The 25,711-nt window shown below is 40.4% G+C and overlaps 1 protein-coding gene across 1 annotated transcript in view; it reads left to right on the forward strand.

Moving 5' to 3' along the window:
• Positions 1-25,711, forward strand: part of LOC124555697 (ubiquitin carboxyl-terminal hydrolase MINDY-3 homolog) — a 90,255-nt gene that overhangs the window by 36,713 nt on the left and 27,831 nt on the right. Inside the window, exons 5-7 of the mRNA XM_047129702.1 lie at positions 1,393-1,546; positions 5,069-5,206; positions 14,615-14,774. Coding sequence (XP_046985658.1) covers positions 1,393-1,546; positions 5,069-5,206; positions 14,615-14,774 — 452 coding nt within the window. The remainder of the gene's footprint in view (positions 1-1,392; positions 1,547-5,068; positions 5,207-14,614; positions 14,775-25,711) is intronic.

The following is a 25,711-nucleotide window of genomic DNA, read 5'->3' on the forward strand; positions in this document are numbered from 1 at the left end:
TATGTGAAGCACAATTTGTAGAAAATGAGTGCAGAACTGTTTTTGCACAGTAGTTTGACTGGAAGTGCTGTGGCAAAACCTCCAGCAACAATTTGATAAATTGAACACAACACAGTGTTGAATTGGGGTTGACTGGTCATTTCCACTATTTTCTGTGACATTCATTGACAAGGATCAATCCTGTGTCAATCTTATTTTAAAATTTTCCAGACCTATTTTATTTTGGCCACCATATGGAAAACTCATTCATGCATCGGTTGGGTCATAACTATTATTATGTAAGCAATGATGGCGTGCTTCATGGAATAATTTTTAGTGGAGCTAATTATTTTACTGGGAGTGTTAGTTTAATACTTTATTTACACAATTAAATGTTTCAAAAGTTATGATTCATGTGTGGGCTTGTGTTTAATGATTTTATCTCCATCGGCAGTGATACAGACCAGTACAGTCTGAATGGTATTATATCGTATAGTGCACAGCTATCTCAGCTATCTTTGTTTTCTGTGACTTGTACCTAAACATATTTGGATGGAAAAAGTTAATGACAAGCAGCACTAATTTTATATCTTGTAAATGTCTTCTGTTACAGCAGAGTGAGTGAGTCATCCTTTGTCCCCACTGACAGTTTAACAATAATGTACATCAATATTTTTGTGAGATTTTTACCCCTCCTCTTTCCTCTTACTTGACTTTTGTTCTTGTCACACTATTCTTTAATTTTAGAATCTTTTTTTACATTTTAATTTTTTTCTTTCTTCTTCTTCTTCTTCTTCTTCTTCTAAGGAGCAACTGATAACTTTCCTGTTACTCAACAAATGTGAACAGCACCCCCATTTTTGTTAAATATTTTCTAGTGCATTAAATATATCTGATACCTTTATATTTTGATTTTTCTTTTCCATTAAAAAAATAGGAATCGAAATTTCAAAGTTACTGTTTGCCCATGAATTTTCTTCCTAATTAATCGTAAATTATGGTAAATGGTAAAACTGAATTAGTTTCCCATACTTAGGCCTAATGTGGTCTTCAACATTCTGAAAATAACATGTCAAGTAGAAGTACTTACATAGCCTTGGATATAAACAACAGTAAATTAGCTGGTACAAGTAGCAGGAAATGTAAATATTATTCTTAATTTGTTGTTCTGTTATTACGTTATTACAGTTGCTCCTTTCCCTTTTAGCTGTAGTGATGCAGATAAATTCCCTGTGTATTTGGTAATTAAAAGGTAGTTTTAATACTGTGTCACATATCTGGGTATTGCATGTTAGTGAAACTACTCACACAATTATGTAATTGACTGTGTAAATTGTTACTCGTAAGTTTAATGTGGGTTATTTGAAATTTGTGTGTAGCTTGTATTTTTAATGGGATACTGTGTTTTTGCAGGGAGTAGAACAAATAATGGCAGAAGTTAATGATCCTGCAGAGCCTTTTATAGACGATACTTATGGCTATGGTAGCCAAAGCCTGATTAACTTAATGCTCACCGGAAGAGCAGTGGGTAACGTTTGGGATCATGAACAAGATGTTGGAGGCCTCAGTTAGTAATTTTTTCACTTACTCCTTGAAAAAGATCCATAGGCTTAACAGGTAGTTGTGGAAGCAGATATGTGCCTGTAAATCATGCATTTCATTGAGTGCATGTCAAATTTTCTGTGTGGTGTGATAAATATTTGTCAGATGCTTGGCAAACTTGTGTGTTGCTTCATTTTCCTCTGTAATTTAATGTTTCCTGTGATGGTTTTGGAAGCTTTGGAACTGGGAGTCACTGACTGTAAGATTGCTTGTATATGTTTCAAATGGTTCATTGTTAATTTTTGTTATTGGTCAGCCTGGTCTTATTGTTTATTATTGCTGTTTTGTTGTTCCTGTTACCAAAATATTAATTTTTGACTGAATTTGCATGAGAACAAGTCGGAAAATACCTTTACTGTGTCAGATACTGAGCAAAATATAGTGCTTCAAAATTTTGAATTTTGTGTACATAGCTAAAAATAAGTGATTTGTATGTTTAAGTGTAAGTTAAAGTAACTGAACTTATGAGAAAAATTATTAATTTTAGCCTTAGTCCCAACTGATAAATCTGGTGGCCTAATTGCTGGGTACTGTAACATACAGGTCTTATTGCAGCCTTTTTTGAATGAGGTAGCAGCCATTTGATATCTCACTTTTTGAGCAGAATTGTAGAAAAGATTAATGAGATTGGAACATATATAAACATACATTCACTGGTAATCTTTGCCAAAACATTGTCAGTTAATTAACTAGTGAGATTTATGGTGCTGTGTGCAACAGAATGTGATGAATTTCCCTTGGAAAAAAAATTCAACTTTTGAGGCTTCAGCACTTAATATTTCTAAGAACCATTCAACAGCAAAGATTGTATAAAATATTTCTTTATTTAAGACAGCCGGTTTCAACAGACTTTGCTGTCATCTTCGGGACTTAAAAATCTTTTTGTTGTAAACCTTGTTCATTTTATGCTGAACCTCACGCACAAGATGTCAAGTGGATTAAAAATCAGCATGTTACAAAAGATTTGTTGTTGCTAAAATATTTAAGAAATAAAGCATCTAGTGCAAAAGGCAATGTCCATATACATATTGCTCACAAATGCTTGTTAAATCGCAGAACCATGTTACACAATAGCACATCTGTTAATATACACTGGAAATACTATAAAGCGTTATGTCCATCGTGCACAAACAGATGTGGTATTAGTTTGTAATATGTCCAGCATATGTAAAAAGATGTGCTGTTGTGTACCGTGGTTTTCTGATGTAACAAGCTTCTGTGAGCAATATGTATATGGACATAGCCTTTTGCACAAGGTGCTTTATGTTTTTAAATATTTTAGCAGTGATAAATCTTTTATAATGTCCATTTGACATCTTTTGCATGAGGTTCAGCTTAAAATGAACAGGTTTTACAGCAAAAAGTTTTTAAGACCTGAAGATAACAGCAAAGTCTGGAAGATAACAGCAAAGTCTGTTGAAACCAGTTGCCCTACATAAAGAAACATTTTATGCAATCTTGGCTGTTGAATGGTTTTTAACAATTAAAACAGATCGCCCTTCAGTGCTCTCAACATGAAAAATTAAATCTCTTAATATTTCAGCTGTTTGGCTGACCAGCAGGCCTGTGTGCGATTTTATGTACACTGCCTGACAAAAAAAGTGAAGCACCTAGATTAAGAAGAGGAAGCAAAATAAAATGCATACGTTGAGAGGGAATGTGATGTTATTTCAGTGATTAAAAATTAGAGTAAAATTTGCAAAGAACTTGGCAGTATGGATCCATTACCAGTATGATGATATGTCCATGCTGACCTTGCTATACCCACTGATTCTGTTGAGAATGGTGTCGTCAAACCATTGTATCCTCTCCTGAGGCAAGCTTGCCCACTACTGCTATAACTGATCTTTAATAGCTTAAAAGCTGGCACTGGGATGGAATTGATGTCCAATCTGGCCCCACTCATTCTATGAGGCACAAGATCTGGGGATCTTGCTGGCCAAGTGAGTACATTATTGCCACACAGAAAGTGCATAGAGATGTGTGCCATGTGTGGGCAAGCATTGTCCTGTTGTGACATTTTTCAACATTTCACTGTTATGAGAGGTGACCGATGATGATAGGTGTGTCTGTGACGCACCATTGTGCTGTCAGAGTTCCATCACACTCTCCCAAGTCCTGAAGTCATACCTAATGGCTCCCCCACACAATGACATAAGGACATCTCCCCAAGTTTCAACCATACTCACTGATGATGATTATTTGGGGTAGTGCAGAGCAGTGACTCATGCTGAACACAACACAATGCAATGCCATTCATCAACAGTTCATGCTTGCCGGTCATGGCATCACTCCAAACACAGCTGATTGTGTTGTGGTGTTAACTGCAGCCTGCACATGGGACTGTAATACCCCAGTCCAGCTGCTCGGTTTCTGACCAGTGATGTGGGATGACACAGAATGTCGCAGGGAGTCCATTACTTGTTCTAGAATGATAGGTACAGGTGGGATGGAGTTATGATGTGCTTGCTCTACAGTAAAGCAATTTTCCCTTTTGGTAGTCAAAAGTGGTTTATTGGGGTCTTGGTAGTCAAAAGTGGTTTATTGGAGTCTTGATGATTAGTATGCATGCCCTCACATTCCCTTCCAGTCCAGCATCGTGTCACTGCCACACTTGAATGCTCCACAAATTTGGATATTGTGCGATTATACCAACCTGCCAAATGGAGACCAACAGTGAGGCCCCTTTCAAACTCTGTCTGGTACTAAAAACACAGTCTCACACGAGTGAACAGTATCTGTGTTCTTCACAGGTATCGCTGAACATCTGATGCTGTTTGCACCGTTACCATACCATATCATACCAGGCCTAGTGACAACACTAAACATGAGCAAAATTAATGCACTCTGGTAGCTGTTCTACCCGTCACAGAGAGTTGCAGTTCTAATCATTCACATACCTGCCAATGATGTGTATATGTATAGAAGTACATTGACATCTTACCGCACCATCTGGCTGCTTCACTTCATTTGTCAGCCAGTCTACATGTTAAGTGTGTGTCATAGATGAGTTTTGTTGTTATGTTGGCAAGGTACAGTAGTTGGGGAAGTCTGCCTAACTAATGACTCTGACAATTGTCTTCAGATTTTCACCTAAGAATTGAGCATTGACTTTGAATCAACTCGTTGGAAATTGTGGGAACAACAGGATATTAAATTGTGATAGTACAAAAGTTTTTAGTGTTTCAGTTTCTGCTTTGTGTGCTGACACTTTAGCACGTCAAAGTTGGATGTAGTTGACTGATATATAAAATTCCTCCTGGTATGTAAGATATACAGATCAGTTAGTACTCGTGTTTTATACATTTCAACATTAATTTCGGATAATACTTTTGAAAATGTAACTTCTTAATGCAAAGTCCAGGATGGAATATGGTTGCTAAGTTTTTAATGTATTTGATATCAGATTATATTTGTGCCTTTTGACTGTAACATCCTTGTACATATTTTGCAAGTGTTTTAATTGACCCATCCTCATGTTTTACAGAATTACTTGGAATTGACCGCCAAAGTGAGATAGGTTTTCTAGCTTATTTAGAGCATATGAGGTACCTTGAAGTGGGTTCTTTTTTGAAAAATCCTAAGAATCCTGTATGGGTTTTGGAAAGCGAAACCCACCTTACTGGTGAGTGAAATAATTAACTTTTTAAATTACTCTCTAGAGAATAAATCTTGCAGAATTACATGGGAAAAAAAAGTAAGGCATAACAATTTGTGTCCATTCTGTTATTGGGGGTTGGCCTTTTATTTGGTGACTGATGTTAAATTCAGTTAGTATTTCTCTGTTAACACATTGAAACTGTGTAATTTGTGAAAAGGAACAGTTTGTCAGTGAAATGCCTATGAAAACTGGGAAAAAAAGCTATATTGGCAACATTACGTATGTGTGGAGCACAATCGGTTTACTTACACTAACGTGTGTTAGTGGACTTACTCAGGAAAGCATCCTTTGATAACATCACCCACGACAATTTTGCATTGAACGTGTACTTATTAAATTTAGAGAGATTCATAGTAGTAGAAGATGTGTAGATGAAATCAGTAAAAAAAAAGTTATACGCTATTTGTGGTTTCACCAAAACTTAAGTGGTAGGCATATGGATATGGACCAAAATTTTTAGTATGGTTGGAGTAGGGCTGGGGGTTAGTTCATTGGGGTATATGAACTTGCTGCACCTATCACCTTTTAGTTCCAGGGAATTAATTCTCCTACTGAGGAGCTGCTTGTTGCAGAAAAGCTAATGTAATAATTGTCAAATACCTGTTCGGGAAATTGCAGGCTCACTTAAAACTTCTTTGTGCGCGCTGTTCTAAAAATCAGAAAAGATCAGTTGGAGGGGAGGGGGGGGGGGGGTCTTTACCAGGAGAGATCAATCTTTGGTGTTTAATCTGTGTTTAGCATTAGTGTAGACACTCCAAGAAACAGTCCAAAATTTGTTCTCTGCGAGAAATCTTAACTTCCACATTCGGTGTATACAGCGTGATGTGAAATAGGGCTTTGCACTTGCTATACATTCAGAGCCTGGTTCTCCACAACATATACTATACTGCTGAGTAGTGCAAAATGCCTTTCAGTACATCTGGCATTAGTAGTTCCATAACCAAAACTGAAACTGGTTACCCAATTGAGCGTGACATGTAACTGCTCAGTTAGTGCTCTTAGTAACTACACTGCCTTGTAGCTCAATGCATGTGTAAAATACCTCTCCAAAATACACTAAATCACATGTAACAATTAAGTTGGAGTACTCCTTAGCATGTTCTATTCAGTTTTTAAGAAGAGATCATCTACCTGTGAAGCTGACTGAAATGTATAAACTTCACTTTAAACCTGGGGCTCAATGATTTTTATAGTGATCATTCTGTAATAATGAATGCTCAGGAAAATGCATAAATAATACATTTTGTCTAAATGGGTTTAGCTTTGCAATGTTTAGTTCAGCATAACCTGCTTATATTCCTAATTTATAATTTTTTTATGTAAATTAAGCTATTTTGTGTAGTTCAAAATGTGCAGTAATCTTAATAACCTCTATAATTTTCAGTTCAGCAAAATAACGCTAGAGATTTATATTAAAATGGAAGCTAGGTGGGAACAGCAAGGACTGTAGCTGTTAAACTAAACATGTTTAAAAAAATTGACTTTAAACAATAGTGCATCATTAGTGTGTGTGTGTGTGTGTGTGTGTGTGTGTGTGTGTGTGTGTGTGTGTGTCAGCTTTATATTCATTAGTTTCTGGACATTGCCTATAAAGCTATTCAAGAGATACGGTGTTATGCAACATGTATTATTATCTCAAAATGTTCCACTATTTTCTAGCTTGACTAGTAGCTCACATATGTGCTGTTTGGCACATGGGAACTGCACAGTTGCCTCACCTCGCCATAAATAAAACTAATGGACAGTCAGTCAAAAATAATGTCAGTGGAATATTAAAAACAGTATTCTTTTTTCTTGTAAATCAGATTCATTTGATAACTACCAGAAAAGTTAGTCCTTTTCTGTAATGGAGCTACTTAAGAGATACTGTTGCTTTTGGGTGGTTGTGTTAATAATGGCAATTGGTTGAGTGAATCGCAAAATGCAGATTGAAAAGCTCACTGAGCTTCCTAAATCAAAATATCAGAGTAATCAAATGAAGGTAAAGTGAATGGCTAACTGATTTTGACTCTAAAATTATTTGCATCTCAGTGCACCAGTTACGGAGTGGTGAAGTACATAGGTTTCCTAAAGAGAGATGTCTTAAGCAATTTTTATGCTGTAAATTCTTTGTATATGGGAGTGTGGACATTTATGTCATGTGTAAGGTTTCATTCAGAAGTACTGACCTACAAAATATTGCACAAAACAAATATTTGAAGATTGTCAAGGGCTGTATTAGTTTTGAGGGGAGAATTTGTTTATTTCATGCTTCTAAGAGCCCCCATTTCATTCTGACATTCATCATTCCAAATTGTATTATGTCCACCAATGAACAAAATTAAGTTTGATATGTTTTTGTATTGTTTCCAAAGTGATCTTTCATGCTGTGAAGTTAGATTGTAACAAGTCATATTCACTAACAATGTGAATATCTAAAATGTAAAGTAGAAAAACAGTCAGTTGCAGAAAGCATATTTTTTTCTGTGATGTAAATGCTAATGTAAATTCTCTAGAGTGTACACATAGACATCTTTGTGCCTATATGACTCTTCTGTGGTAATGCACCAATGATGACTATATCATACTCAAAATCTAGCTCTGCTATAAATGGATTTCTCTGATGGACAGCTGTCCTTATGATTTGAATATTTGATGGTTGCTGTACACCATCCAGTGGATTCGAACCTAGCGAAAATATCTGCTGAGCACTAGCTGTTAGTTTCAAATCGTATTCAGTTCTCTATAGTGTGTATTCAAATTGTATTGTGTCCAACATTAACATTACATGATGATGATACTTTGCTCAGCTTGTTATACTGGCAAGTAGTGCACTTTTGTCAGCATTGCTGTGTTCTGTAACACCAGTTATATTTTACATCTGAATTGTATGTGAGGGAACAGTTTTTTTTGTTTAGGGAGGAAGAAATTGCTGTAGGTGATAATTAAAGAAGAAGTCGAAAGAGGGGGGAAAATGTGTCCTCAGCTTAAATCACCATACAGTAGAGTGAGTGAAGCAAAAGAGACTGCTGTGAATAATTTGTTATGCAAACATTTTGGGGAGATTTAGATTTCTATTCTAATGTTGTTGATTTAATTGCTATGGTAACTGGCATGAGGAAGTTAGTATGCCAGCTTGTGGTTTCTTGGAAGGAGGACTGAACTAAATTGGAAGATAAACCAGTAGGATGGCCCTTCTGAAAGTTCTATGAATCAAAAAATTTAACCAGAACATTTGGATTTTGGATTAACTGTTTTGTTTAATAATATCGGAGGCATTTATATAATAAGGTATATAATTCAAGAATTATAGCAGGAAGATACTGTGAACTGTGTATCAATAGGTTTGTGTGAAAATTTTTGTGTAATAACATGGTATTTATTAATAAGAGTTTAGTGTGATGTACATTCTATTTGATCCTATTTGTCAGTTGGCAGCAAGTAAGATGTTATCGACCTCCAAACATTCCCCTAGGGGTTCGCGGTTCCCGGTCCTTCCCCTTTGCCACCTCCTTCCCCTCTCTCGGTGTTGCGATTTATTTTGACCTGGCTATTCCTCTGGTTTCCAGTATTGGTTACAATTTTGTTCCTTTTGCCTGTTTTTTACCCTTTCAGTCCCCACTTGAGGTTTGACCTCCTGTTTTCAGTCTGAGCCATATGGGGAAGAACTCACTCCCTAGCATGTACGGTGTGGATTCCTCTCCCCCCTCCCTTCCTCTCACCGTTCCCCACTGCAGCCCTCTTTCACCCTGCTAGGTCACCAGCACGTGTAGCCAGTCCGTGTGGTGGAGGTGTTATGTACCCATATGGCTGAGCCCCCTGACAACGCAGGGATCACATTACTGATACCTGAGCTGTTCCCTCCCAGTTCATGCCAAGGAGTGGTTGCTTGTCTTCTTGGAGCATTGGAACTCCCGGCAACAGTTGCCGTGCCAGACGGCTCTTGCTGTGGCTGGGTGGCGCCCATGGGGAAAGCCCCTGTTCAGAGTGGGTGATATCAGGGCGGATGTTTGGCGCATGGAGCATATCAAGCTGCAAAAATCTGGCCATTCTCACACGGCCATCTCTTAGAATGGCGAAGGATCCTTAAATACTGCCTCGCATGACCTGACAGCCTTCCCTTCCCTGGCTACCCAATGGGAGGAGTGCCAGGCTCGCTGTCTTGGGCTGAAACCCTTTCCCCATTACCTGATCTGTACTAGGACGGTTGGGACACTTTCACCACCACAAAGCCATTGTTTTTCATGGAAAATATTGAGGACAAGTTTGGTGAAGTGGAGTCTATTAGTAAGATGCGTCCGGCTCCCTGTTGATCAAAGCTTCTTCTGCCACCCAATCTGCAGCTCTTCATGCCTGTGATTGTCTTCACATTGTCCCAGTGTCTATCACTCCTCACCAATCTCTGAACATGGTCCAGGGCGTCATTTTTCATAGGGACCTCATCTTGCAAACTGATGAGGAACTCCGGTCTAATCTGGAGCGCCGTGGCATTCATTTTGTTAGAAGTGTGCAGTAGGGTTGCATAGGGACCTGCACCAATACTGGTGCCTTCATTCTGGCTTTCGAGGGGATACCCTCCCAGAGAAGGTCAAGGTTGTGCGCTACAGATATGATGTGAAACTGTACATCCCTCCACCTATTCGGTGCTTGCATTTTGGGCATATGTCTTCCTGCTGTATGGCGGACCCTTTGTGTGGTGACTGTGGCCACCCAGTCTGTGAGGGAAGCACTTGTGTTCCGCCACCTGTGTGTCAAATGTGCTGACCGGCACTCCGATTGCTCGCCAGATTGCCTGGCTTACAGGAGAGAAAAGAAGATACAATAATAAAAGTCCCTAGATCAGGCTCGCCAAAAGTATGAGAGACTCCACCCAGTGTCACTATCTTCAACTTTTGCCTCTGTTACTTCCATTACTCCTCCTCCTCCCCCCCCCCTCCTCCTCCCCCCCCACCTCCTCCTCCCCTCCCCTCCCTTGTCATTACCCCAGCCCTGCCTCACCCTCCCCTGCAGTTCCCATGACCTACCGTCAGGGAGTCGCTCCCCCTCCCTGGCCGAAGAAGTGCCCCCCTTCTTCAGCATCTGCCAGTGATCAGGCTCCCTCCCGGCAACCCATTCCCTGGTGTCTCTCAGGCCAGAAGACTCTCACCACCACTCGGCCACAAGGCACACCATCTGTGTGCCCTAAGGTTGTCTGCTCTATTTCTGTCCCTGATCTTGCAGATGCCTGTACTCCCCCCTGTGTCCTGCCCTTCTCCACCTCAGAGGAGAGGAAGAAGAAACATAAATCCCATGAGAAGGCCTCCAAGAGGTGCCAACTCCCCTCTCGCAACCAGTCTGACATCTTACTTATGGATGTCACCCCACCCTTGTCAGTGACAACTACTGACAAAGTGACCTGACCTCCGTTCCTTCATACCTACTTTGGACTCGCGCCACACGATCACCCAGTGGAACTGCAACGGATATTATAGTCACCTACCGGAAATGCAATGTCTTGTCTCCTCTTATTCTGCGTTCTGGCTTGTTCTCCAAAAAACACATTTCCGTGATGACCGCTCTCCTACATTCCGTGGTTATCGGGCATTATGTTGGAACAGTGCTGTCCATGAGATAGCATGGGCTCTGCACTGTGGTTCACTCAGACGTTCTTAGTGACTAGATCCCCCTATGTACCACCTTGGAAGTGATAGCGGTTTAAATGCACACGACTCCGGCAATCACCCTTTGCAATGTCTACCTCCCTTCAGGTTGGCCACTTGCTTATATTGCACTATCTACCTTAATCCAGCTACTTCCACCGCTGTTTCTCCTCCTTGGGGATTTCAGTGCCCACCATTCACTGTGGGGGAGTGTCACTTTAACGTGTCTGGGTATCCTAATCAACCAACTTATCATGGACTTCGATTTTGTCTGGGTATCCTAATCAACCAACTTATCATGGACTTCGATTTGTATCTCCTTAACGATGGTTCCCCTACCCATGTCAGTACCCCCTCATGGCACCTTCTCTGCTATCGATCTCAAGGTCTCCTCCCCTGCCCTCGTGGCTTCCCTGCATTGGTCATCCCATAATGACCTTTGTGACAGTGACCACTTTCCATTGACACTATCGTCCCCCTGCTGCTGCCAGGCAGACAGGCCCCCACGTTGGGCATTGCGCAGGGTCAATTGGCCTTTATACATGTCTACTGTCTACTTCGACCCCTCCCTCTCGAATTCCATTGATATAGTTGTGCAAGGCATCTCTGCCACTCTTTTTCATGCTGCTGGCACTGCTGTCCCCCTATCCACCAAGCCCTCTCGTAATCAGCTGGTACCGTGGTGGACCAAGGATGTCGCAGTTGCTGTCCGGGACTGCCGACGGGCGCTAAAGTGATTTAAGCGACACGCCTCCCAGACCAACCTCCTCACTTTTAAGCGTCTCCAAGCTAAGTCTCATTACCTTATTAAGTGGAGTAAAAAGGAATGCTGGGAGCACTATGTTTCCTCCCTGGGGACGTATGCTTCTTAATAGCAGGTTTGGTCAAAGCTCCATAGCATTCTGGTCCGTCAGCAACAGTCAACTGTCCAGGGTCTGAACCTCCAAGGAGCTCTGTGCGCTGATCCACTGGTCCTCGCAGAACACCTTACGACACACTTTGTGATGGCATCGTCGGCTGCTTCCTACCCTCCCACCTTTCTCCAGCAGAAATGCAGAGTTGAACAGAACCCCTTCCATTTCATCCTGCACCATGTTGAGCCCTATTATGCACCTTTCGGTGAATGGGAATTGGTACAGCCTCTTAGCCCTTCAAGAGACACAGCCACAGGGCCAGATTCCATTCACAATCAGATGATTCAACACTTGGACATTCCCCAGAGGCAATAGCTCCTCAGGATCTTCAATCGCATCTGGCTCACAGATGCTTTTCCGTCACGATGGCGAGACAGTATATTTATCCCCGTCCTTAAGCCTGGGAAAAACCCAAGGTCTCTAGACAGCTACCTCCCCATTAGCCTTACAAATGTGCTTTGTACACTGCTTGAAAGGATGGTCAACTCCAGATTAATCTCGGGGGGCCTTTTGTCACCATATCAGTGTGGCTTCTGGGCAGGGCGATCTCCAACTGACCATTTACTCTGATTGGATTCAGCCATCCGACAGGCTTTCTCTCAACGCCGGGACCTTGTCGCAGTTTTCTTTGACCTACATAAGGCGTATGACATGGCTTGGCACAATGACATTTTAGTTACCCTCCATGACTGGGCTTGCGTGGTCCCCTTCAGATTTTTACCCGTGAGTTTTTATCTTACCGGCTCTTCTGGGTTCGAGTTGGCACTTCTCAGCACCTCTGATTCAGAAGAATGGTATCCCACAGGGCTCTGTGCTAAGTGTCACACTCTTCCTCATTGCCATAAATGGGCTCTACTCTGTTGGGCCTCTGGTTATCCCAGCATTGTACGTTGACAGATTTTTGCATCTGGTGCAGCTCCCACTTGGTGGTGTCTGCTAAGCGCCAGCTCCAAGGCGTCATCCGACGGGCCTGTGCATGGGCTTCCAGTTTTTCCCCTCTAAAATGTGGGTTATGCATTTTTTGTCACTGACACACAGTACAAACTGATCCAGAACTTTATTTAGGCAACCAGCTCCTCGATGTTGTAGCACAGTCCTGTTTCTTGGGCTTTATTTTTGATAACAAGCTGACATGGCTCCCCCACATTTGCCACCTAAAGACTACATGTGTGCGGAAGCTTAATGCTCTCCACCTCCTGGTCCACACATCTTGGGGTCCAGACTGTACCACTCTTCTCTATCTTTACCGCACTCTGGTCTTGTCCAGACTTGATTATGGTAGTCAGGTTTATGGCTCAGCAACTTCTTCCACTTTCAAACTCCTTCATCCTGTCCATCATTGTTGGATGTGTCTGGCTATTGGTACCTTTTTGCACTAGTCCTGTTGATAGTCTCCTCACAGCAGCAGGGATTCCCCCTCTACACATCCGACAGAGCCAACTCCTTGTATCTTATGCAGTTGCCATTTGCCAATTCCCTGACCATCCTGTGTACCCTGTGCTCCTCACCAATGAGGGATGTCTCCCTCCTAACACCCACACACGGGTGGGATTGTCGGTTGGCATGCATCTCACTATCCTCTGCTGGGATCTCCATCTGCACTCACTGGACTGTGCACCATGTCTTTTTCTCCTACCTTCCAAACTTGGTAGATCACGAGTTTGAGTCTCTGTCCTGCACACAGTTGTAATCTGCCAGGAAGTTTCAAAATGTATTTGTTGTGTAGTGTGATAGAAAATGGAATAACCGTATAATTGGACTAACCATTCCATTCACAACTGTTGTTTTTCTAGATTCAACTGCTTATTAAATAATTTAGTTGTAAAGATAATGACTCACCAAGTAGTAGATGTTGACTCATTGACAAGCTCACGAAAGTCCTCCTCCTCCTCCTCCTCCTCCTATACACACACACACACACACACACACACACACACACACACACACACACACCCTAAAGCCCCTATCTGCCTCGGATTTGAGGGACAACTTTCTTTACCATTGTCACAGCATGGGGTGACAAACGAAGGAATTATTCTCCTTCACAACTACTTTCAAAGCTGTACTGTGAATTGAAAAAAAGGAAAAAGTTAGACTTGCTTTGGTGGGAGATTTTTCGACATCCTCTGGTCTGAACGTGACACAAAGTGTCTTTAATAGGCCTGCTGACATGGGTGTGAATATGGGAGAGAGTTCACAAATAACATAAAGGACTGGAATTTGGAAGAAATTAGGGTACAATGAAGAAAGCATGTGGCTGGAATGGGAAATGTAAAAATACTAGAGATTTTCAAAAATTTCTGCAACCAATTGTCTTTGAAATGGTAGAAATTTTTATTTTGTGGTAAAATGAGAAAATTCTGCCGTTTTGCAGGTGACTGGGTGCAGTTATTTCTGAAAACCTCGTTTTATCTCTGTTGCAGTGTTTCATATCCATAATGGATAAAAATTAGTTAAAACCAGTATTGTTTCTAAGAAATAGTTGTTAAAGCTGTGCTGGGAGATGGAATTTAAACAGAAATAGATAAACTGTTCCTCAGGAATTTCAGGTGCAGTAATAAACAAAACATAGTTGTTGTTTATAAGATGCTGTTTTGTTCTGTAGTGTTCCAAACTGTAGGGTTGCCTCTCCAAATAAATCGCTCTCAGTGTCTTGTTCTATTTTGTTATGTTTTTGAGATTTATCTGTGGCAATCTTTTCATAGTGAATTTTATGTTACTGTTTGTGGTTGTCAATGCATAACAGGTTTTCATATGCGATATGTACAGTGCAGTGTGTCTTGTGCATAAGTGTGTTCAGTTTCAGTCTAAAATTAAGTTTCATTTTCATTTTGTTTCAGTATTATTTTCGTTTGAGAAAAGGCTTGTGAGTCTGGAAACTCCAGGTGAAATAGCACGCAGGGTCTTCAGAAAATTTGATCCTGAAGGCAATAACTTTATAATGTCATCTAAATTAGGAGAGCTGTTGAAGGCTCTCGATCTTGTTTCTGATGCTGAGTAGTAAGTATAAATACTTTCTGCTGCAAATCATAATAATATAGCCTGTTGAAAATGGATTGTATGTCTTGTAACTTTGTGAATTTATTTACAATCATTTTTGTAGCATATTTGAATGCACATATTTTCTGATTTCAGGCTTAAGTTTTCTTCATTGCACGTGTTTGAGCTTTCATGATGACCTGTGTAGTCTCCTCCTCCTCCTCATTGTCTCCTTCCCCTACCCCGCATCCAACTCACTAAACTTCAGTTGGCAATAATTGTTTTTGTTCTAAAATGAAGCAGAAGTTTTAATTTTGCTATAGAATTTATTGCTTTATTGACAGTGCTGAGTAATATTGCAATAATATTTTGCTTTCATGAACTGGTTCAGTTTTTATTGGTTGTGCCCTAGGGTTGGGTTTGTATCTCCATGGATTTCTTCTTAACTTAATTGGAAGGATCAACCTGTCAGAGAGACATAAAAGTAGATAAATAAGAAACTGGGGGAAACATTCTGTGCAAAACTGCTGCAAATTTAAAAGTTGCACAAAAGGACAAATGAATGGTAGGAAGAGATTGTTCAGTAGTTAAAAAAGTCTGTCTGACAATAGCTGGAGTAAACCATTGCTTCCCCTCCCTCCCCCATCCAAATTAGGCATGAAAGGGCAGAATGCAGAAAACTTTTACGGCTATGGTGTTTTTGTGGGGTGGTGGAGGGTAGAGGAGGAGAACAACTGTTGAAATAGAATTCATTGATCATTTACATGCTTAATCTCAATTTGGGATGGAGGGATGATCTGTGGTGTGCGACAGATCCATCACTGTTAGTGATGATGGTACAGGGTCCATATTCATAGACTCATAGGAGTGACAGCAGTGTGGTTAATCCAAGTCTTAGTTTATACCAGTGTGAACCATTATCCTCTAAAGTGGCCAATTCACATACTGCATTTTAGAGTTGTTGGAGCTGCTCATTCTACCATCTCCTGTGTGCATGAATTAAGCTACCATCTTTCCTTGGAAATATTAATTATTATGTACCCTTGGGCCAGTTATGGATAAAGAAAAAACATTTTTGTGGTTACTAGCTTGTGAATATGTGTTAGTAGTTTAAGAATCGTGCAAATTAAGGCTGTAATGCTACTTATAGTTAGTGCAAAAAGAGTGTTACGACACTGTGGAAGTGCAATCCCCTCCCATTGAAATGAGGCTTGATCAGACAACCCAATCATGTATGTATCAGTAACACTTATGGCAGTGCATTAAAATTATTACAGGGTGTATACAACCCGGGACAACCGGGAGATCCGGGAAAAACCCGGGAATTTTTTCATTGTTTTAGTTTTCTGTTAAATTTTTGTGATTTTTGCCTGGTAAGAACCAATACTCTAACAAAGGATATTACTGTATTCCGCTATTGCAGAATAGTACTGCAGTAACAAAACGCGAACGAGGGGGGAAAAAAACTGAAAATATAAGTTAAGTCGCAAAGGAAATGCGCCATATACAACAACAACAAAACACAGTGCTCATACAAGCGTCTGCCAACAGCAAAGTGTGTCAAAGGCATTAGGAAGACTATGCAATGCTTCAAAACAACAAATTGCCTCCAATGAGCGTGACGTGACAACTGTTTAAATTAGATTCGTTTGAGCAGTTGTGGGCGGGCTCTTGCGCATGCGCAGTTGAGTCGCTTATGAGTAGTACCTTCTTTCGCTTCTGGTTACAGAAGTATGGCTAGACGCCACTACTTAATATTGCCCCGGCTCGGAAATATAGTAAATCTGGCGCTGATGCCCAGAGCAGCCAGAGTTGTTGTGGGGAGATGGGTCGGCTCCACGTGACCTATGTTTACGTTCAGTGATTTGATGTTTCCTCTTCGTTTATTGCTCTCACATTAAATGATAACAAATGGATTTTTGTGGCCAGGAGTTATCAAATGAATTAAAATACGTTCGCATAGTTACAGAAGGCTAAAATATGGTATTAGTTTTAGATTTTATTTGCGCCTTCCTCACAGTGAAGCATTAATCGCCTTGCAGAACAATGAAGTTATTTTTGTCGGTTTGCTAAAGAGATTTGGCTTTCTTTAATCTTTTCTGCTTTATTTGAAACGAAGTGTTTAATTTCACACTATTGGCTAGTTTCAACTGTTCACTGCATTTCACTGCGGCTCAATTTGCCAACTAGAGAACTAGAGTGTAAGTGTGTCATTCGATTAAAGCATATACCAGGAGCAGGGATTAGTATGGTATTGTTCTTAAAGTTTTATCCAGAAACTACTGTCACCATTTAGTTGGAGAGCTGGTTAGTGGCGATAACATCCTATATCTTCTGACAAGACCCGAATATTTATATTCAAATGATTTAGAATAGTGAGTCAGTGATTGTAAGGCAGTTTCCGCATCAGTGACCAAAACATATTAAAGAGAATGTTGTGAAAGTAATGAATCTGTTTAGGAAGTGTGATAAAAAGCAGTGTGACGGTTATATGAGTTGTCAATGTCAGATATTCAAATCTAGTACTGAAAATGTAGAGTATCTATGAATAAAAATTAAAGAATATTATAAAATTCACTTTCAACAAGTACTGCGTGTGCTAAGCAATGTTGTGATCCCCCCAGGGGACTCACGGTTCTTTCATGAGTACATGCGTGGTGAGCACGTGGCTCCGAGCTATTGCAGCCTTCCTTCTTTCCAGGGCTGCATTTCCTTGCCCTTCCCCTCCTTTCCTCTCCCTGCTCCATCCCTTTCGCCCTCTCCTCTCCCTCTCTTGGTGTCCTTGCTTACGTTGGCCCCGCTATCCTCCTGGTTATGTTGGTTTTGCAATTTAGTTTTGTTGCGTAATCACCTCGTCCTTTTGGCATTCCCTGGTCCGCCTCTGGGGTTTGACCTCCATTACTATATTAATATTCCATAGTGTGAGCCATTTGGGGAAGAGCACCCTACCTATTGTCTCCGACGTGTGCCCTCCTAGTTCATTCCACCTTTTCTTTCACATCATTGTTTGATGCTAGGGTGCATAGCCAGCACAGTAGCCAGCGCATGTGGTGGGGTCGCTATGTATCCCTTTGGTTGAGCCCCCTGAACACACAGGGATCACACTTCTGATACCTGAGCTGTGACCACCTCTTGTAAGCCTAGGAGTGGTTGCTTGTCATTCTGGAGCATCGGAACTCCCGGCAATGGCCGCCGTGCCAGACAGCCCTTGCTGTGGCTGGGTGGCGCCCGTGAGGAGAGCCCCTGATCGAAGTGGGTAGTATCAGGGCGGACGCTATGCAAATGAAATGCATACGGGTCCAGAACTCTGGCCGTTCTTCTGCGGCCATCTCTCTGCGTGGAACTGATTCTTTTAGTTCTACTCCTCCTGCCCCTTCAGTCTTCCCTTCCATGGCTACCCCCTGGGAGGAGGGTCAGACCCATCGGCTAGGAGCGAAACATTTTCCCCACTATCTGGTTTGCACCAGGACCGATGGGGATACTTTCACCAATACCAAACCTTTATTGTTTGTGGAACACATTGAAGACAAGTTTGGCAGAGTGGACTCCCTGAGCAAAATGCGGTCGGGTTCATTGTTGATCAAAACTGCTTCAGCTGCCCAGTCTGCGGCCCTTCGTGCCTGTACCCATCTTGGCACAATTTCTGTGTTTATTACCCTCCACCAGTCTCTAAATATGGTTCAAGGTGTGATTCCCCCCCCCCCCCACAGAGACCTCAACCTTCAAACTGATGAACTTAGGGACAATCTCGGACGGCGGGGTGTTCACTTTGTTCGGTGTGTTCAGAAGGGTCTGCAGGACAGTCGCATTGATACTGGTGCCTTTATCCTGCCCTTAGAAGGGGATACCCTCCCCGAGAAAGTAAAGTTTATGGTTTATCGATATGATCAGAAGCCGTACATCCCACCTCCTATGAGGTGTTCTAAGTGCTTGCATTTTGGACCCATGTCTTCCTGCTGTTCACAGGCCCCTCTCTGTGGTGACTGTGGACGTCCACTCCAGGAGGGGAGTTCCTGTGTTCCCCCTCCTGTGTGTGTTAATTGTCATGGCAGTCATTCTCCCCGTTCACCAGACTGCCCAGTATATAAGAAGGAAAAGAAAATACAGGAGTGTAAGTCCCTTGATCGTTAACCTACACTGAGGCTCTTAAGAAGTATGCGCGTCTTCACCCTGTGTCCATGACATCTTATTGTGCTTTGGTTACATCTCCACTCTTCCCCCCCTTCCTCCCCCTTCCTTACCCCAGTCCCGGACCCCTCTCCTCCCCTCTCCCCTGCGGCTCCCACACCTTCTCCTCCGGGCACTGCTCCCCCTTCTTAGCCGGAGAAGTGTCCCACTTCTTTGGCGTCTGCCGGTCAAAGGCGTCCCTCCCGGGATACCCCTTCCCGGCACCTTCCAGGCCAAAGGTCTGCTGCTACGCGAAAACCGCGAGAACCACAGTCTGTCGGCCCCCAGGTCGCCCGATTTCTTTCTGTTCCCAATCTTGCTGCAGCTGGCTCCTTCGTCTCACAGCCCTCCTCGATCTCAAACAGAAAAGAAGAAAAAACTTAAGTCCCGGGACAAGGAGCCTCTGATGTCACCAGAGGTCCCATCCCCGGCTTCACGACCAGCTTCTGACCTGTTGTTCGTGGATGTTTTTGAAAAGTCGGTTTCACATTTTTGGCGTCCTACCTCAAATGCTCCAGGGAGGGTGAGTGCCACTATCTAATATTGCCCCAGTTCGGGAATATCGTAGATCTGGAATTGATGCACAGAGCAGTCTGAGTTGTAGTGGGGAGGTGGTAGTCTCCACGTGACCTGTGTTTACGTCAAGTGATTTTGCTGTTTCCTCTTCGTTTATTGCTCTCATGTCAAATGAAAACAAGGATTTCTGTGGCCGGGAGCTATCAAGTGAATTAAAATACATTCACATAATTACGAAAGGCTAAAATGTTATTAGTTTCAGATTTTATTTTATTTCCACCTTTCTGACAGTCAAGCATTAATCGCCTTGTAGAACAATGAAGTTACTTTTGTCGGTTTGTTAAAGAAATTTGACTTTTATTAATCTTTTCTGCTGAGGCAGTGTGTTTAATTCAACACTATTGGCTAGTTTCAACTGTTCCTGCATTTCAGGTGCACATTTTCATCTTCTAGCACGTATGGCATTACGCCATAATAACGAACCAAACATGAGGTAATACGATACAGGTACTCCAAGAAAATTTACTTCCGAATCTGGACATATGAATGTGCACTTTAAGCTGAATTATGCGTTTTAGTGTGGTTCACAAAACTCCCATGCTCTTGCGTTATCCTCTGATATCTTGTTTCTTTTGTGACAAAATGTAAGATCTCTTAAATGTTTTACACGTACGAACGTACGGGCTTCCTGTGTCATCGTAGCTGTGCAAGCACGGTGACGCGTGTTATCTGGCGCTCTCTGGCAAATGCTGAAGCAAACCTATTTCTAACAGGTCGCAGAAAAATATTCCGAACAGTTGTTTGAAAAGCGTTACTTGCGCAGTAAATTTCCTTTTACGCAAGATGAACTCTGTGCTAGAATGTATGATGATGAATTTCTTGAACCACAGAGCGTTTGACTCTTATTCAAAAATCAACTCTGAGGATGACCATTTAGAATAATTTCGAGCCCAGAAGACCAGACATTTATGTCATCGTTAAAAATTTCACTGGCACATTTGTGTGATGTATCTTAAAGTGTAACACACGCAAAAAAAATATCAACATTATGTGTGAAAGCTTAGCTTCTCTTGCAGCTTATTAATCTTAAAGACCAATATTATACGTGAAAGCTCTTCTTTTCTTGTAGCAACATTATGTATATTAATTTAAACCATTACCTTTTCTTTTTGTGTGTTCGTGCTACTTAAGTTATGTTGCTATTGGCTGACTACATCACGTGCCCTGTGCCGTGTGCCCTGAATATCAGCTGCCATCGGCTGGCGAGATCGCTTGACATGAGCTATGACTGGCTTACATCCCTGTTCACATTGCTGCACGTCAGACATCTTTCCAAAACGTGTTTTTTTCCGTGAGTTTTGTTTTCTAAAGTGACAGGAAGTTCTACGCCGGTATATACAAAACCACAACCATTGAAAGGACTGATAAGTTTTACAGTTCCGAGGAAAAGTATACTGTTACTTAACATGGAAAAAATGTATTTTCATCTGGGAGAAAATGTATTTTTAACCGGGACGTATGTATGTTTCTTGTGATCATGTGTTTTTTTTTTAAGATTAGTATTGTTTTGTAGAGGATCACTATAGGCATTCACTTATTGGGATAAGTTAACAGCTGCCTTTCATCTGTGACTGTTGATTAAAGTTTGTGGTTTCGAGTTGTGTTCGGATAGGGTTTCAGCATTCACCTTATCCGATGAATGCTTTGTTGTCAGACAAAGGGTGTATCACTTATATTTTCGTTTTAAAGTGGTTATTTATTTTTTAAATTTCCTTTTGCAATAAATTCTCTCATTTTAACTTTTCTGTTACTTCTTGCTCTGGATTTTGGTGTCAATTTGAATTTAATGTCCACACTGAACAAATATGTTTGTCAATAAATTTGTTCTCGGGTTCTAAACTTGTATACCTGTTGTCAGTATACAGCGTGTGTCCCTTATCGAATAAACCTCTTCAGAGAGAATGGTTTTATTGGGCATAGTGTTTTGCAGTTTGTTTTAAATGAACTTCACGATGCACTGGGGACTTGAAAGGAGCTCAGAACTGGATGGCAGTGCAATTTTAAGTTGCTTTCTTGTCTCGTGTGTGGAAGAAGGCAGTTTGTGTACCACTATCATTCTCCCGTTTTCCTGTTCCACTTGGTAGGAGGAGGATTGCTGATAAGCCTCCATGTGAGATCACGTGTCTCTAATTTTTACCTTCATGGTCTGTCCAGGAGATATACGTTGGAGGAAGCAATACATCAGTAGAGTCGAGTGAAGAGAAACTGAAATAAACCTGAAATTAATCACACAAATCTGCTGTAATTTCATCAGGATGTGTGAAACTTATTGAACAAATTTCACACGCACATAAAACACTAACAACCAGAAAATAATTATGTAAATAAAGAGGAATTTCTAATGTATCTCATTTTCAAATTGGACTAAAAAATACAAAATAATTTAATCTAGCCCCATACAGGTAGTTCTCAAAATTTGTGATTGGGAATTTTTTAATAGATGTAAAAATACTTGTAAGAGTTAAACGAAAAATGTTGGTGCATGCAATACATAATTAATCCATGAATAGTTTGTCTCCATACTATTACACTACATAGCAATTGAGGGATGAATAGTTCACCTCATTGTTACCATCTATTGGATATACCCCATGTCTTTTATTTTAAATCTTAGGAATACTTTCATAGCTATTAAAATCTCATGTTCACAGATTTTCAGGACTATCTGTATGTGGTTAGGAGAAACTGTTTTATACTTTATAGTCCAATTTAAAAACATGGTATGTTAAAAATGTGTTTGTATTTCAGTGATAATTTTAAAATTAATTTCCCAAGTGTGTATAAGTGGTTGTATTTTTGATAAACAATTGGAGTCGTTACTCTTCTTGTCGGCAAAAGGTATCTTTCTTAGTAATGTTTAAAGTATATTTTTGGAGGAGATGTCCCCCCCGCCCCCAAAGAAATGTATAGATCTGTAAAGGATCATGGGATCAATAAGGTCGTAGTTTAACTAATTTCAGCCACAGAACTAAGCCAAAAAAATAATTTTAGTTCATTTTTGTTTGTCACTTTCCATTTCCCCATGTGCTGCGAGTAGATGCCTTCAGCTTGCTGTGATGTGCGTAAATTTGTTTGTTCGGCAATTTACTTGAACAATTTATCTGGCACAAATCATTCATAGCAACTTCCTATCACTACTTCTGACGTTATATTCAAATTTTCAATTCTAAACCCTGAAGGACACGTAAAAGGTATAAGCTTTGGTTGATTGCCTACCAGATCAGGCAATTTTCAACATTCTTACCTTTGTCCGATAAAAGCTCAACAGCTTTATGCCATCTTGTATCACAAATAATTTCACTACTATCTCTTTCTCACTCTTCAACTGATAATTTCATGTTCATGGCTAAAGACAGATGTTTGCACTGGAGCAAAAACCGCATCAAACTGAATGAATATAAATGTCAAACAGTTCTACAATGTTTGTATTGCTGTGTCGTGAACCAAGCAGTTCCCCAGCTGCAAGCTGATATTGATGAAATCTCACCTAGTGTGCCAAACAATAGGCAAAACAGACTTATTGCTTAAGATGTTGGCTGAATGTCCATAAGCATTATGTTCTAAATGTAATTATCTTATGTTGTCGTAAGAAACATTGCCCATGATAGGTTTGCAAAACCTGTATAGAGTAAGTGTCAACCTTAGAAGTGCACTTGGCATTGCTGTACCACAATATTAGTTCAATACATAGCAATGTGCATGGTCTGATACAGATTTGCTCGTAACTTTGTGTAGCAGTCAATGTGTAAAAGTGTTGACTGACCTTAGAAATTAAATTCCTTTCCTGATTGCCATGTGGAGCTTAGTCTGAACAAGAACTTACTCCTCCACTAATTAGAAATGTTGTGTAATGTGTATTAACCACAGCCTTATTGAAGCTACCACAGCAAAGCATTTTATTTATATCTTAGGTATTCTATACCAGAAGTTTTTGTAGATGAGATTAGATGTAGTTCTTTCCATAGATTCATAGTGAGTAGCTTCTTAAAAGCCATAGACCATGTCATAAACCAAGAATACATAGTGTATGCTTAAAAAGAGATGCTAAGATACCTTCCACAAATCCCAAATGAAATGGTCCTCATGGATGTGGGATAAGTAAAAAAAGAGAGAGATAGATAAACATATTTTCATTAAAAAAAAAAAAAAAAAAAAAAAAAAAACTTGGGACTATAATAAATATATAGTCATGAATAATAAGAACCTTTCTGAACGAAAGCAAATGAGTTTAAATAGATTATTTTGATTGCTAGTACAGATTCCATGAACTGAGTGAGCTGATGGTTTGATAAAGAGGTGCATCATTTATGACTGATTTTATTAAGCAATAAATATATTCGAAAGTAGCATTGGGACATTTTTGACTTCACACCACAAGATATTCATATAATATGTTTTTAGACTCAAGAAGCTTTACCTTGGTTAGATAAGTTCCACAAAAGATGATCCCACATGACATTATGGACTGAAAGTAACCAAAGTATGTTTTTTTTCCCCTCCAGACAACACCCACATTGCAGATAAGGGTGTGTTTTGATGTTTCAGTGGTTTTGTGGTATGCTCCTCCCAGTCGAATTTATTATCAAGCTGTAAGCCCAAGAATTTAACACTTGTCAACTTTTCATATCTGCATGTCATCATGTTTTAGACATATACTGAGAAGAAACCTCATACAGTTCTGAACTGCATATAATGTCTCTTCAAAGTTTAGTGACAAAGAATTGGCTAGGAACCATTTATTGATCTCCATTACATTTCCATTAACTAGTTTAAGACTATACTTTATTTGCTATTTGTTTCAGTGTTTGTATCACCTACAGACAAAGCAAACTTGACACATGGTCATGTTATAGATCAAAAACTCATTGATAATCACAAGAAACTGTAAGAACCCAAAGATGGAACCTTGTGGGACACCACACATAATTAGTTCTCACCTGGATGAGGTCTGATGGCTTAATACAAATATCTTTCATATTGACACACTCTGTTTCCAGTTGTGTAGAGGATTGGAATCATTTTGTAGCATTTCCTGCTACACCATGATATAATTTGCTTAAAAGGATATTGTGATTTACATAGTCAAATGCCTTTGACAGATCACCTAATATACCAGTAGCCTGTAATTTGTGTAATGAATAGAGTAAATTCTCGCTGTATGTGTAGATAGACTCCTCATTTCGAAATCTTTTAGAAATTCAAATTGTGACTCTGACAATGTATTATTGTTGTCAGATGGTTAAGAAGCCAACTGTAAATTACCTTCCTTAAAATTTTCCTTATACTGTTGATATTCCAGCCTGAAATTTCCATTGTTTGAAAGTCTAATTCTCTGGCACATGCCTTGGTTCATTGCTCTAAGCAAAACTTTTAAATGTCAATATTTTTATATTAATGACAATTCCTGGTGGTGTATGTTGCAACTCCTCGTTTCTCCATTTAGTAGTGAAATGGTTGACATAGTCACATTGCTTAAATATCTAGGTGTAACATTGCAACGTGATATGAAACTGAATGATCATCTTAGATTGATAGTAGGAAAGACAAATGCCAGACTATTTTATTGGGAGAATTTTGGGAAAATGTAGTTAATCCATCTATAAAGTAGATGGTGTATAGAATGCTAGTGTGACCGATTCTTGAGTACTGCTCTATTGTTGGGAATTTCCACCAGGTCAGATTAAAGGAAGACACTCAAGCAGTTCAGAGGTGTGCTACTTGGTGTCTTATCAGTAGGTTCAATCAGCACACGAGTATTACACAGAGAGGCTTTGTGAAATCGAAAGGGAATGCCTGGAGGGAAGGCAATGCCTTTTTTGTGAGGTAGTGTTGTGGAAATGCAGGAACCGACATTTGAAGCTGACTGCAGAACAATATTACTGCCCCAAAGTAAATTTCGTGTAAGGACCATGAAGATATAATGAGAGAAATTAGGACTCATACAGAGGCTTATAGACAGTCATTTTTCCCTTGCTCTATTTGCAAGGGGAATGGGAAAGGAAATGCCTAGCAGTGGCACATGGTACCCTCCACCATGCATCGTACGGTGGCTTTCAGAGTATGGATGTAGATGTACATGTACATTTAAACAGAGGATGATGACAGTTGTGGCTGTCAATTTGCTGTGGGTGAAAAGTACAGTCACAGTTCTCTAGACAGTGACAAACTTTTTCCATGATGGCATTGATCGTCTTGTCTCATAGTGGGATAAATGT

This window comes from Schistocerca americana, chromosome X (assembly GCF_021461395.2).
Source record: "Schistocerca americana isolate TAMUIC-IGC-003095 chromosome X, iqSchAmer2.1, whole genome shotgun sequence".
Taxonomy (NCBI): Eukaryota; Metazoa; Arthropoda; class Insecta; order Orthoptera; family Acrididae; genus Schistocerca; species Schistocerca americana.